At 34.6% G+C, this 14,677-nt stretch overlaps 2 protein-coding genes across 3 annotated transcripts; one reads left to right on the top strand and one right to left on the bottom strand.

Annotated features, from left to right (window-relative positions):
- Positions 1 to 822: 822 nt before the first annotated feature.
- Positions 823 to 6,430, bottom strand: LOC144433829 (uncharacterized). Of its 2 annotated transcripts, none has more exons than XM_078122204.1 (3): positions 6,244 to 6,430; positions 4,834 to 5,053; positions 823 to 3,988 (listed from the first exon to the last, which is right to left on the bottom strand). In XM_078122204.1, the coding sequence occupies exons 1-3, from the start codon at positions 6,312 to 6,314 to the stop codon at positions 3,869 to 3,871; spliced, it is 411 nt and encodes a 136-aa protein (XP_077978330.1). In that variant the 5' UTR covers positions 6,315 to 6,430; the 3' UTR covers positions 823 to 3,868. The 2 variants fall into 2 exon arrangements, with proteins under 2 accessions (XP_077978330.1, XP_077978329.1); XM_078122203.1 differs by having other exon boundaries at positions 823 to 3,991.
- A 155-nt stretch (positions 6,431 to 6,585) lies between these two features.
- On the top strand, positions 6,586 to 13,873 carry LOC144434594 (inositol polyphosphate 1-phosphatase-like). Its single transcript, XM_078123065.1, has 5 exons — positions 6,586 to 6,707; positions 9,203 to 9,410; positions 9,832 to 10,096; positions 12,027 to 12,201; positions 12,774 to 13,873. Exons 2-5 carry the CDS (start codon positions 9,207 to 9,209, stop codon positions 13,279 to 13,281), a joined length of 1,152 nt encoding a protein of 383 aa, XP_077979191.1. The 5' UTR covers positions 6,586 to 6,707; positions 9,203 to 9,206; the 3' UTR covers positions 13,282 to 13,873.
- The last annotated feature ends 804 nt before the right edge of the window (positions 13,874 to 14,677 follow it).

Raw genomic sequence — 14,677 nt, forward strand, 5'->3', positions numbered from 1 at the left:
TGTAACTTGGGTGAAAATACTTGCATAAAACCTTGAATAAACTAGTCTACTGTAATGATATTAATGCAAGCATGGCCTTCTGTCGTTCTTAGTTTAGGTAATGACAAGGGTTGTGTACTAAATTACATCACTGAATATGCATTACACCTAAATACAACGATTTGAGTTCTGCCAATAGCAAGTCATGGCTAAATAATATACTTCAGTGATGGGAGTTCTACAGAAAAATTTTAATATGCCTCAAAAAGTAACACCCCCCCCCCCCCAATAACAACAACAACAATTTTTTTTACAACACAAACAAAACTGTATAAACGCAGCTTGTGCCCCTTTAATAAATACAAGATACAAAATATAAAACACCATACATATCCCTTCTTTGCCCCCAATAAATCAGTTTACTTACACCACACCACACCACACAACTACAATTCTATACATGGTCAAACAAACTATACTCTGTCAATTACACTGCCAAAGTGTCAATTTTACTACAGATATACATAAAAAGGAATTTGGCCAATACAACGTGTGTCATACATTTCAGTGCACTATTGATGTATGTTTTGTGTGGCGTGTCTGAACGATGCTGCTTCTACTATAGAGGGGTCATGATGAATGACTGAAAGTAAACATTTTCATAATTTATAATACTTGGATATTATTCTCACAAATCTTTGTTCATTCAGACATGGAAAATACAAGTGACCTCAGGGGCCTTGTCACTCAGAGTTGCTAGAAGAGTAGCAACAAACCCTTATGTCACAAGTATTTTCTGACAATGAAGAAAAATATTGGGGGAATATATAATAATACTTCTCCAGGATGCATAATCTATGAAAAATCTTGAAAAATGATGGCAATTTGGAATACTCTGACTCAAATTTCAAACACCACAGAACTAGTGATGTAGACATGTTTTGTCATGACAAAGAATGACCAGGGTATATAATCCATACAATAAATTGGCTGGTCTATTTTTATAATGGTTGTTTTCTACATTCTGTTCTTATGATGCTGGGTGGGATGGATTAACTCAATAAGATATTGGCCTGCAATTGTGGCAAAAAAAAAATAAAAAAAAATCAGTCCCCGTTTGGTGTGCAAAATGGCTATGCCTTGCATTCTAATATCTATTAAAGACTTAGAATGTGGCCAATTTATTGTAATATATGATAGAAACACAGACAATTAAACTGACCAGTTTAGGACCAGTCATTCTTATTATGATACAGTTATAAATGAAAAGTGAGCAGTATTACTTTCTTTCTACATGAAAACTTGCATGTGCATACATTCACCACACATTGAAAATTGAATACAGAGGAGTATTGAAATGGTTTTATGAAATTCATTTCATATTACGAGTGTGACAACAAAATGTGTCAATTCGTGAATATCCGATACATGTACATCTAAAATTTTAAAATTCATTAAAAAAAGTTGAATTTAAGTAAAGTTAAAATGTTGTCAGCCATCTTAGATATCCCTTTTCAAGTCAAAAGATAAAAAGTGGCACAATTTACAAAAAAAAAACATTAATGCAAATATTGCAATTAAAAAAAACTTCAAAGGAGTGTGCCATTTCCATGACAACACCCTTTTCAAAATTTGACCTTTCACCTGATATTCAAGATGGCCGCATTAATTTTCAATTCCAGTTGATGAGTACAAAATTATGAAAATTGTAATTGATGAAATATAAAAATAGTTCTTTCTACCCACAATGAGTCTTAGTATTAGTATATGATATGTTTCCCTAGTTGACAAGTCAAATAGCTCTAACAAAGTTTACAGCATGATTGAAATTCATGTATTGAATAAGCAACATGAAGTTAATTAGGTTAAGCAAAATGCAGCCATTGTATCTGGCATTACCTTGTCTAGATGATAACTGTGATGGGAATTTTAAAAATACAATTAAAACCACGGTGCCTGAAACATCTAGATCAACAGAAGTCTAACATGGCTACATTGTCTTGTTTGACAAACTGATGTTGCTACATTTTCTTTGCAGGTGGTATCATTATCTTAGCAGGTTGCACTGTGAATGATTGATGACAATGTGTTAAGACAATAGTATATCATACAAAGAAAATGTAACAATATAGTAAGCTCTTTGTTGTGCTAGACAACTGTTTCAGGTGACATAGATTTTGGTGCCGACAAGTCCACAGCATAAAATAAATTACCAGTACACACAAAAAATCAAGTACTAATACATGGTGTCATGTTTGCTGCAATGTAGTTGCCTCTGTGAAAAAAGTGATACAATGTGTCATCACAACAAAGCAGATATTTCTTGAATGATATCATGTAGACTTGTTGGCACCATCATAGAATATTTCAAAATGTCCAGCACTGTAAAACAGTGGTCTAGATAAAAGCAAATGCTAGATATTACTCTTTTGATTGAGCCTTCAGTTTTCTAAGATAGACACAAACTAACACTGTTGTTGACACAACAGTGATAAGCTATTGAATGTAAGTTGGTTTAATTATAGTCTCAGTAGGGAGGTGTCCAGAGTTTTATTGACAGATTTACATGAACTTGCAGTGTACTGTTTTAGTACTGCCAATGTTAATACTATCTTGATCTTTATCACCCACTTGTGTAATCTACCACATTGAAGAACAATAGATTTAGTTTGCATCTATCTTAGTAAACCGAAGGCTCGATTACCAGAGTTGTAAGTTCTATAAAGGTTGTAATAGTAGACCTAGACCGTATTAAACAATTTGATACAAAACATAATGCAAATCTGTTGCATGTGTGAGTAACTAAGTTCATAAGGTTGAAGCTGGAAATAATTACAATAATGATGGTTGATAACAACCAAGTTAACCTGATAGTGTATCAATATACATTATTCTCATAACATGTGGTACTACATCAGATGTACATTTATGTATGTGTCCCCCCCCCATACCAGTTACTGAATACATTGTTGGTTAAACTTTACAGATCTGCTGAAGTATGGTAAAAAATGTTGTCACAATGATTAAAAATGCAAATAATGCTAAAATAATGTTGAAATATTAAAATGAAACATAAATTATGACACTGATAATTTCGTAATGATAAAATATTCAAATAAAAATGAAATGATGGTGCAATAATTCTATGTTGCCAATGATATTACCCAATATGAGACATTGTGCACATTGACTTGTCTTGTACATGTATACTTGTGTTAGACAAAGACATGATGCACATTTACAATGTTTTATGAATAAACTTGAAATCTCGTTTTCTATTCTTGGTTTCTAACAGACAAGGTTTCTCGTTCATTTGAAAATACTGCCATCAGGAAGTATGGTAAGTTATCCATAATACCATTACATATATGTAGATGATGTTTACCATGAGGTTCCATTACAAATACTGGAATCAAGCAGTATGGTAAGTCGTCTAATAATACCATAATACATGTAGATAGTATTCCTTGTTCCATTAGAAAATTGGCATCTGCCAGTATGGTAACTCATCTAATAATACCATATTCAAGTAGATGGGGTTCCTTGTTCCATTAGGAAATTGGCATCTGCCAGTATGGTAAGTCATCTAATAATACCATAATACATGTAGATGTGGTTCCTTGTTCCATTAGAAAATTGGCATCTGCCAGTATGGTAAGTCATCTAATAATACCATAATACATGTAGATGGGATTCCTTGTTCCATTAGAAAATTGGCATCTGCCAGACAGACTGACTGACTTTTGAGTGATACTAGCACTTCTAGAGACACGGCTTCATACTGGCTGTGGATGGTGCAATTCCATCAGTGCTACACTCTCATCTTTGACTGCACTGCTACGATACCGATCCACTGTCCAACAAGTCTGTATGAAAATCTAACACAATGCTACCTGTGACTTTCAGTACTGACAGCTTCCATCCCAGCCCATGGATCTTCCACCATAGAATGTTTGTAGTACAGTCTTGCAATGTCATTTTCTGTGTGAGGCTGATCTCTGCCCTTGCCCTGCTAAAAGTCAAGAATTAGACATTACAATTAGCAGTCTGGGAAATTATTGAGGAAGGTACAGACAGTTCAGCATACGTTATAGGAGATTTTATATAAGTGTAGTTGAAGCACTTGTAGCAAACTTGAACTGTGAATTCACCCATGGGGTAATTAGTGGACTTGTAGAATACAGTTACTGTCTTTAAAAGTGGTATACTAGTATTTATACGATACATATCACCTTTAATTAAATAAAATACTTCATTCCAACATTTGAAGATATTCTGATAAATGACTCTTTGTGGAAAAGGGCGATGAAAATTAGTTGCTTGGCAACTAATTGAGCCTGCTCTTTGTCACAGTGATCACTGATGGAAACTCAAACTTACCTAGAAGTCCAATGAAATAGTTCATAATTACATGTATAACAATACATTGAAATATTAACAAAATATGTACTATTCTTTGTTCATGGTGGCGCCATCATAGGCTAACTACTTCAAAACACTATACTCTTTTCATTTTAGACCTATCAAAAGCTATGCAAATACTCACTCAACTACTGGATTTGACACATGATAAAGACAGCTCTGCTGGCATTGTTTTGTGAAGCATATTGTGCAGTTCTAACTGCATGTGACGTCATGTAGAAGAAGTATCATTTGGAAATAATAAAAATAACCCTGTTTTGAGTCACTTTTACTAGGTATACATGTAGTACATCACTGTCTTAATCTATGTGTGTTATACCATGAATATAACAATAGATCTATCTCCTATGAGTTGTTATTTGACATTGTACCAGTAACTTGATGACAGTTTGATCATTTCTTATATAGGTTCGTCAAATACGTCATTCTTACCCATGGTTGTGATCTTCCTCCTCTGTGCCCACCTCTGTATGGTCTAGAATGCTGCCCTCTGTAGTTGGGAGAATGAAATCTGTTGGAATGTGATTGACCAGGACCTCCTCTCATACCCATAGAAAACTGTGGATGTGGTAGCTGTTGTCGGTGCATATGTGGTGGAAAGCCCCTGGGTGGTGGTCCAGCCCCACCTCGTTGGTGATGCTGATGAAATTGACTAGAATGAAAGACAATATTAAATTTTCCTGAATCAATAATACGATGCATTTCATTAATTTTTAGCCTAGGAACTTGGCTATCAGATTTGACAATTCTGCCCAGAAATTGAGAATATTCTGGGCCAAACAGCATTGTGAAGCCAAGTTTTTGGGCTGTGTGTGTTTGTATCTTCTGATATTTCTGAAAGAATGGAAACAATCTACCAAAGTTCACAAGATGGGATTCTGAAGAACTCTTGGCCCTTTAAGGTCATCCACCGGGACCCAAATTACAAACTTTTGTAAACCCCACAGCAGAGCATCTCCCTTACATGTAACACAATTACAGCCATGATCTGACTCTACAAAAATCCTTCTAACTTTGCTACATTTCATTGTCTTCCCGGAGTTTTTAATAAGACTGCCATTTTATCATCTAGCTACCAGTACATTTCACTTGATTTCATAACACCCCATCATGGCCATGAACTTAGCAGATTGCATTGGGTTTAGTGCATGGATCTATCATCTCACTAATAGATCCATGGTTAGTGTAAACACAGACTAAGACCACTAAAAAGACACAGAGTAGACCCTTCACCGACATAGACCCTCAGCGGTGAGTCTATGGTGGAGGGTCTATTAATGTAAATGACTTGATGAATATGTAGCTATACAAACGACGCTTGTGACATGGATCATTGTATGGTACTGTCACGTAATGTGTAGCCTTAAGTTCTACTAACAACTGCTCACACTCAGCCAAGTGCTGAATGGCATTTTCATAATTTGGATGTGAACATGGGAGACATTTACAAACTAGATATATCATTAAATCATAGACCCTAAAGAAATCGATAAGTTGACGAATCGTCAGTTTACCTGGCATTCGTTTAGTGCGAAGATCTTTACATGTGTAGCTGTTTAGAGGGATCATGACAAGTTCATCTCACCATTTTATTGCAAAACACATGTGGTCGGTCATGCCAGTACTCGTATGTAATTATTTGTAATCGTAAATCGAATCGTCTTTGATTCAGAAAAAATTTACATTGTAATATCACTTACACACAAGTACACTACAACGTACAATCAAAGCTAGCTCTGGATGTATATGCTACGATGTTCGACACGGAAGACGCCGTATCGAACTTCGCCTCGTAGTGTATACACATCCAGAGTTATATTACAACACACAAGCACTACTTACTCGTAGAACGATGTCGATGATGGGGGTCTCTGAAACCTGTCAGGGTGTTGATATTGGTTTCCATGGTACATATTTATGCAGTGGTGTTATAGAGTACCGTAGATATTCAAACCAAACGCAACGTTCGTGGTTAAAACATGTACACTACTACAAAGAACACACTCAAACAACCCGCAATCAGCTAGCAAAAGCATCAACTTCCGGTTACATATTCAAAGCATATTTCGATGACGTAGTACGCAGGTGCATTGAGGTCTTTCGTGCCATAATTTAAATATTCATGCGTTCATTCATTACCGGTGTCATCGAAAGCCCATCATTACACAAGTGATAATCCAATGACTTCAAGATAGCAGACCAGTCAAGATAGAGATCTCGGCACAGATCGTCGAAGTTCCAACGAAAAAAGGTAAAAAAACGTATACAGCCAGCGTTCGGGAAGAGACAATCCCACCAAATCACAGGTAATTGTGCACTGAATGTAATTTGTAAACACACACAGCTTGTTACAATCACATACTTTTACGTAACGTCTCAGTAATACATCCATGGGCACTAACTCCTCTGTCAAGGGTGCGTCAATCTGCAACCAACAAGTCTGACATCACGGTTTGTTGTAAAATCCTACCCGGAAGACCACTGTCAGTCACTCTAATCTCTATCACAGCGGGACCATAACCAAACATATCGAAAGTCCAAATCATAACTGCAATGAGACTATGTTTGTAAATGTTATCGTTATGAATATTCACAGTCGTGATACGAAAGAGGGAGGGACTGTGATGTATCCATGCATCAACCTGCAATACTTGGAACTGTGACTTTTTCGCAATAATTATCTTTTTTTTCAGCAGAGACGCTTTTAAACTATTCATTGTGTTCTTATGCTTGATTTTTATTGTTGTTGCTCTTTTGCTAGTCTTTCTCATTTTGTAATGTTCAGACCGCTGAGACATGTTTGTGTAGTGGTCTTTAAACAATAAATTATTATTATTATTATTATTATTATTATTATTATTATTTTACCATGTAGTCTTTATTTATTTTTATCGTACACCCTCACAATATTTGCTAGTGATACGGTTCACAAGTTTACTTTCCCGCGATCCACATTTATGCAGCCATTTTCAGCAATTTTAGCATTCGCTTTATTGCTTCCATATTTTGCAACAGCCCTTTTAATTTATTCAGTGTTAGCTGTGGTGTCACCCCTAGAAAATAATGGTACAGTCATGGGAAATATTAATGTGTTGTTATGTAAATTATTAATCTATTGTTCATCGTGTGGAATCTTCTACAATGTTGTTTGGTAATGGGAGAACTTGCGTCACTTGAGGCAATGAAATGTGACTGTCACATCTTTCAACGCCAGATACATTTCTTGATATCTGTAGGACTTTAACAATGATTGATCACAAAATTCCATTCTAGAGTTTAAGTTGATGAAACATAAATTTACAGCCCAAATGTAGAAAATTCTCATTAAAATGTACATGTGTACATTGAAAAAAATTCATATCTGTACATTTCCCATTGAAACATATACCGGTAATGGAAGTTGTCAGAATACATTTCAAATAATATTTATAACCAATCTAGACTATACATACTGTATGTACCAACATGGACAAATAAGTGTCTTTGTAGCATACATATAGCATGATTCATCATTCTGAACGTTTCAAAAGTTTTCATCTCGGAAATATAATAAGAATGTCTGCATAAGGGATGATCAAATTATGTTACACAAGCTCAATAAATGACCTTTGTTCGTTTAGGGTGTTTGATTCTGAAAATTTTCTAAGTCTTTGTTATGAGATGAAATTAGGAAACATATTTGTAAAGGGATAGTCTTCTTTGATAAGTAAGTAGCAAGCAGATCTAGAATTGTATGTATGGTACAGTTGTATGAGGATTTGCTAAATTTAGACACACTTAAAATTTAATCAGTGAGATTGCCAGACTAGGTGAAAAGATATAATTATGCTGTTGTAAAGTTCCTTTTAAAATGTATAGTCGATCAATTCATTTGGATTAATTGACATCAAAAAATTGCATAAAAGTGAAGACATAATATGATGGACTACTAATTACAATCGTCATAGTTACGTGTTTGTAAAATATTAAATTTTACTGGCTGTCGATAAGATATGATAGCTGGCAAATTTGGCCACCTACTTTTTTCCACCTTTTAACATTTTATCAGTATTAAACTTATGTGTTAATTTTACTTTGATTTGTACAGTACATGTATATACATTGTATATCTACCTGCTCTTTGCCAAAGTGGTTTTCCACACACTTGAAAAATTAGCTTCATTCATGTTGTTATATTCTGTGATTTATTTTTAGAATAAATCTTATGTTGGTGAATCAGAAAGTACTGTTACAGTCACTCAGAGTGGATACGTTAGTAGTACTTGTTTACATAGGTTGCTGCATACATGTACATTGGTATATATTCTAAGGATTAGGAACCTCAGTAAACTGTAAGGTATGTCATGTCGTTCCACCCTCACTGTCAGCTGACCAATGTGTGAGGGTGCCCCATCACAGTGAACCTTACAGAGAACCTCAGTAGACAAGGGTAATTTTTGAAAAAAATTCCCTAGATTTCTAACCTTAGTACCAGTGTAATATTTGTGGGAAACCTGTGGTGAGCTCGATGGAACTCCTGTAATTTTTACTTACTCAGGTTACTGATAGTCACCCTGGGTTTTCCCTAGGCCTTTATAGAGTAGCTGATTCCACTCTGTTATTTTTTGAGAACAGTGGAAAATAATTTTGCATAATTTACATAACAATGTATTCTTTTGACATGTAAATTTCCTATGAGTCTCTCATTAATTTCTGGGGGAGAACATTACCAGGGGCGTCCATAGCAAAAACATTGTACATGTACAATGAATATCTGTATAATAAAACTAATGATTGTCTGTCCATCTCTAATTTGTCTAAGGGAAATGGCACAATTTCTGAAATCACTGATTGGTGTGTCTAACAAGGCAGCTAACCTAGCCAGGGCAATACGATCTGAGCATGCTCTGTTTGAATTACTGGTACAAGAGAAAACTGGTGATGCCAAGAACAAGAGATTTGTACAAGACTTCAAGACTCTGGGGGATGTCCTGATACAAGAAATGGTTAAACATGATCTCTTAGCCCAGGTATCATTTGTAAAATTCACAGTTTAGTTTGATATTTTGGTTGTGGCATAGTCTGTAACTGAGGTTACTATTTCCAACATTCTGTCACATACATAAAATGAATGATACAGGATTAGATCAGGGTCACTATAGTATAAGAAAGGGGCTTGCTTAAGTATGCACAAATGCATTTTGGTAACCAAACTGGGGTATTTGAAAATTTTTTGGTATCAAAAATTTATGTCATAAATATATGTGAATACCTAGTAAGAGCTATTCAAGTTATGAGACATTGCTCAAGGTATTGAAAATAGCTGGGAGTATTTGAAAACTAATCAAAGTAGCTACCAAAAGTCACACAGTTACAGACTGTACACCTTTAACAAATGACTAAAGCTTAATTTTTAAAACAATAATTAAAATATAGTAATTTTTGTTTCAGTTTCCAGAAATGAAAGATCACATTTTTGGTGAAGAAAGTAATGAGTTCACTAACACATTAGGTGATAGCATTACAGTAGCAGTGCAGTCTACAGTTACTGATACATCACAGTTACTTAGTAGAGTATTGGATGGTAATGACATAGCTGCCGATATACTAGCCAAGGTTCTACATCAAGAAGTAGACATACCGCAAGATGAGGCACTATCACAGCTAACATTGGAAGTTGATATCAACTCACTGGCTGTGTGGATTGACCCAATAGGTGAGATTAAATAGACTAGTACCATTGCCAATATTACTACCCGGTACAGGACATTTCTGATTTCTGTAGAACAGGACAGTCTTGTTACAAATAGCCATGTGATACTGTAGAGCATTGAGACATCCATGCTACAAATAGCCATGCTATACTGTAGAACAGGACAGTATGGATTCCAGGCTACAAATAGCCATGCTATACTGTAGAACAGGACAGTATGGATTCCAGGCTACAAATAGCCATGCTATACTGTAGAACAGGACAGTATGGATTCTAGGCTACAAATAGCCATGCTATACTGTAGAACAGGACAGTATGGATTCCAGGCTACAAATAGCCATGCTATACTGGAGAACAGGACAGTGTGGATTCCAGGCTACAAATAACCATGCTATACTGTAGAACAGGACAGTATGGATTCCAGGCTACAAATAGCCATGCTATACTGGAGAACAGGACAGTGTGGATTCCAGGCTACAAATAACCATGCTATACTGTAGAACAGGACAGTATGGATTCCAGGCTACAAATAGCCATGCTATACTGTAGAACAGGACAGTATGGATTCCAGGCTACAAATAGCCATGCTATACTGTAGAACAGGACAGTATGGATTCCAAGCTACAAATAGCCATGCTATACTGTAGAATAGGACAGTGTGGATTCCACTATTCAGAGCTGTATTTTTTTATAGTATCAGTTCTATGCCATAGCTGAAACAGACACACTGCTTTGTAGAATAGGACAGTATAGATTCTGTGCTACAAATAACTATGCCATGCGGTAGAGATCACATGACACACTAGTAAGTAGTCATGTCAACAACAATGTGAGTTTATTTTTCTTAACAGCACCTTGTGTATAACCTGTGTTTCAAATTCAAAGTATATCTCAAATTTCAACTGTTGTTTTCATTCCCAACACAATTTTCTCATAAAAAAGTGATGACTATCCAAATTTATCAAAAGTCATGCCATTCTATCTTCTCTATGTAAGTCATATGTTAACCATAAATTATTTTGTGGAAATTGACGTAAATCGTGTACTAGCAATTTCATCATGGAATATCTCTCAGTTTATAACATCTTTCATTAATGATATAATCATTTATAGAAAATGTATCTTCTCACAACAGAGTAGGTAAAATGGTCTCCATGGCAACATAGTAGGTTTTATAATACATGTTAATTTCTAATTGATTTACCATCACCATGGTGACATTGCTTGTACTGCATTAGATGATATAACTGTGTAAAATCCTATTAATTTGCTATCTCCATTATTAGGTCATTTGGGATTTATTTACAGAGAAATGACGTTGCCTTGGTGTTATACTCATGGGACATTATGGTTTTAATACAAAGATACATACAGTTCAACTCTAGACTAACAATAACATGTAACACAGAGAGAGATACAACACACACACAGCAAATTTTCATAACAGTTATTTCTCTAAGAATGAAAAATGTAAAAATATATAATGGCTATAAAATGTCGTCTGTACAGTAATATAATGTATTGGACTCGATACTGTGAAAAAATTAGTCTCTGTGAACTACTTAGAATTGCAATACTTTCTTGTTGTGAAAATATCTAGGTTTACTGTAAACAAGTAATCAGACTATTTCTGCACAGTGATTTTTTAATATTTGGGGAAGTGACGGAGATGTATGCACAGACTGGACCTGAGGTTGTATGAATGTAGCACCATCTAGTGGCAGTGACCACCAATCAGATGATATGTCAGGAATTACAGTACCAGAAAAATTGTATGATAATGAACCATGTTGCGTTGCTTGTATATAAGTCACTGTAATCTTAATTCATCTAAAGGAATTCAGAAATTCATTGATGAATGGTCGCCGTGCACTGAGTAGTACCCTAGTGTTGGTCACTGTCACATTTGAATATCTCATCTATTTTGTTATAGATTCTACTGCTGAGTATATCAAAGGTATATCTGATGCCAAGCCAGATGGGGGTATCTATTCAGTAGGCTTACAATGTGCAACTGTCCTTATTGGTGCTTATGATAGACAATCTGGTAAATCTGTTATTGGTGTTGTTAATCAACCATTTCAACATCTTGACCCAGCTACCTCAAAGTAAGTTACACACTTTTCTAAATCTTGTCTAACTTACAAGATGTTGGTGAAGATTATGCTGATGTTTAAATCATATATCATTATTTTTTTATTTTGATGGTTTCAGCTTTCAAAAGTTATCAAATTGTTACTTCTGTAAGTTTGTACTTAGGTTTGCAATGATGATGATACTAAAGCCTGGGTGACGATTGGTTCAATAGACTGATGATGTTAATCAGTGATTTTAGTTGGTAAAGGAATAACCACTCATACAGGACATTACTGCCTGCCTTCTAATTGCCAAGAAGGCATGTTCTCAGTCCAGAATAGCAGAATCACAGGCACTTTAATTGTTGTCAGATCTGACAAATATTTTAACGTGAGCTTAAAAGATTTATGTTACATTTTGTGAATATCTATTAAATTATACTTTTGAATAAATACTGCAGAACTCAGTAAAATATATTTTAAAACACAAACTCTGATATCATTGATATCAAATAAATGGAGTAGTTATATCTGTGTGATTTTTAAAACATCGATAGAAAAGTAACTGTTAAACTTACTGACTGTTTCTTTGTCTTCTTTTTAAGGTGGTCAGGGCGATATATCTGGGGAGTTGCATGTAATGGGGTAAGGGCCAACTCATACTCCGAGTGTCAGAGTGAAACACAGGCCAAAGCTAATAACTTTCTTGCTGTGTTAAGTCCAAGTGAGAAAGAGCATATCAAGTCAACAATATCATCAATAAATCAGAGTAAATACCAATATGGCAGTGGTGCCGGCTACAAAGCATTATGTGTTTGTGACAAACTAGCCGATGTCTACGTCTTATCAAGGGGTAGCACTTTCAAATGGGATTGCTGTGCCCCTCATGCGATTTTGAACTCTATGGGTGGTGGTATGTTAGACCTACAGAAAGCTTTGAAGGTTGCAGAGGGAGAGGATATTGGCACTGCAGAGATATTGTATGACAAGCCAGATAATAGCGTGTGGGAACCTGGCCAGCAGTGGTCCAATAGTGGTGGTGTTATTGCTTACTGGACTTTGGACTCTCTCAACACATTTCTGAAAGCTGAAACTGATCAAATACAAAAGTAAGACAACATCGGACAGCTGATTCATAACAGCTGTGTATTGAGTTCAAGTTGGATTCATTTTTGAAATTGATATCTATATTTTTATGTATTTATTATGTATGCTTGTGTTATTCCAATCTAACAGTTTGATAACAGTTTATGTATGTAATATCTACAATGAAATTCACATGACCAGCATGAAAGGAATAGACATAACTGTGATTTTCAAGATAAACTCAATTGATAAGACCTCTGTATATAAACAATTACACTCTTTGAAAAGTTCAATTCAAACAATCAATGCCAAATGTGGTATCTGATAACAGGAGGTCAATATACAAAATATATCCATATTTGGCTGAAGTCAATACACAAAATATACCCTTATTACGCTAAAGTCAATATACAAAATATAGCCATATTAGGCTAGTCAATATATAATATACCCATGTTTGGCTAAAGTCAATATACAAAATATACCCATATTAGGCTAGTCAATATATAATATACCCATGTTTGCTAAAGTCAATATACAAAATATACCCATTTTAGGCTAGTCAATATATAATATACCCATGTTTGGCTAAAGTCAATATACAAAATATACCCATATTTGGCTAAAGTCAATATACAAAACATACCCATATTTGGCTAAAGTCAATATACAAAATATACCCATATATGGCTAAAGTCAATATACAAAATATACCCTTATTAGGCTAAAGTCAATATACAAAATATACCCATATTTGGCTAAAGTCAATATACAAAATATACCCTTATATGGCTAAAGTCAATATACAAAATAAACAATAACAAAAATAACAATTTACAGATTCCAAGATTTACACATTTATAAAACCTTGCATTTTAAAGTCATTGTTCTTTTAGTGTTAATTATTATGTATCGTGTAATCCATAACATCAACAAAATTGATTCATCCAAGTAATAAAAAGAAAGATTTAAGTGAATTACATATATATGTACATGTATTTTAGTCTTTGTTGATGTGTAACTTCTACACACAGACAATGACACACACACTAAGTCTAATACACACACACACAGACAATGACACACACACACACATACACACACACAGACACACACATAGAATCTATGACAATGTAATGGAGCATGTTCCTTTAGTATTTTATCTTGTAAAAATATACATAAATATATGTGTAAATGTATAAATATATTAATATGTACTGTGTATTAAAGTATAGTTAATAAATCCTGTATAGATTATACTGTGTACTTATGGTGTGTGTTTTGTTTTTAATATTATGTAATGCTAAAGGCTAACTACTGTAAACCTAGATATTTTCATTGCTACAAAATTTTGCGATTTTAGTCTTCAGCTAGTTCTCAAAGACTAATTTTTACTAATTAATAAACTGGTACATTGTGTACA

The sequence above is a fragment of the Glandiceps talaboti genome, chromosome 4 (assembly GCF_964340395.1).
Source record: "Glandiceps talaboti chromosome 4, keGlaTala1.1, whole genome shotgun sequence".
Taxonomy (NCBI): domain Eukaryota; kingdom Metazoa; phylum Hemichordata; class Enteropneusta; family Spengelidae; genus Glandiceps; species Glandiceps talaboti.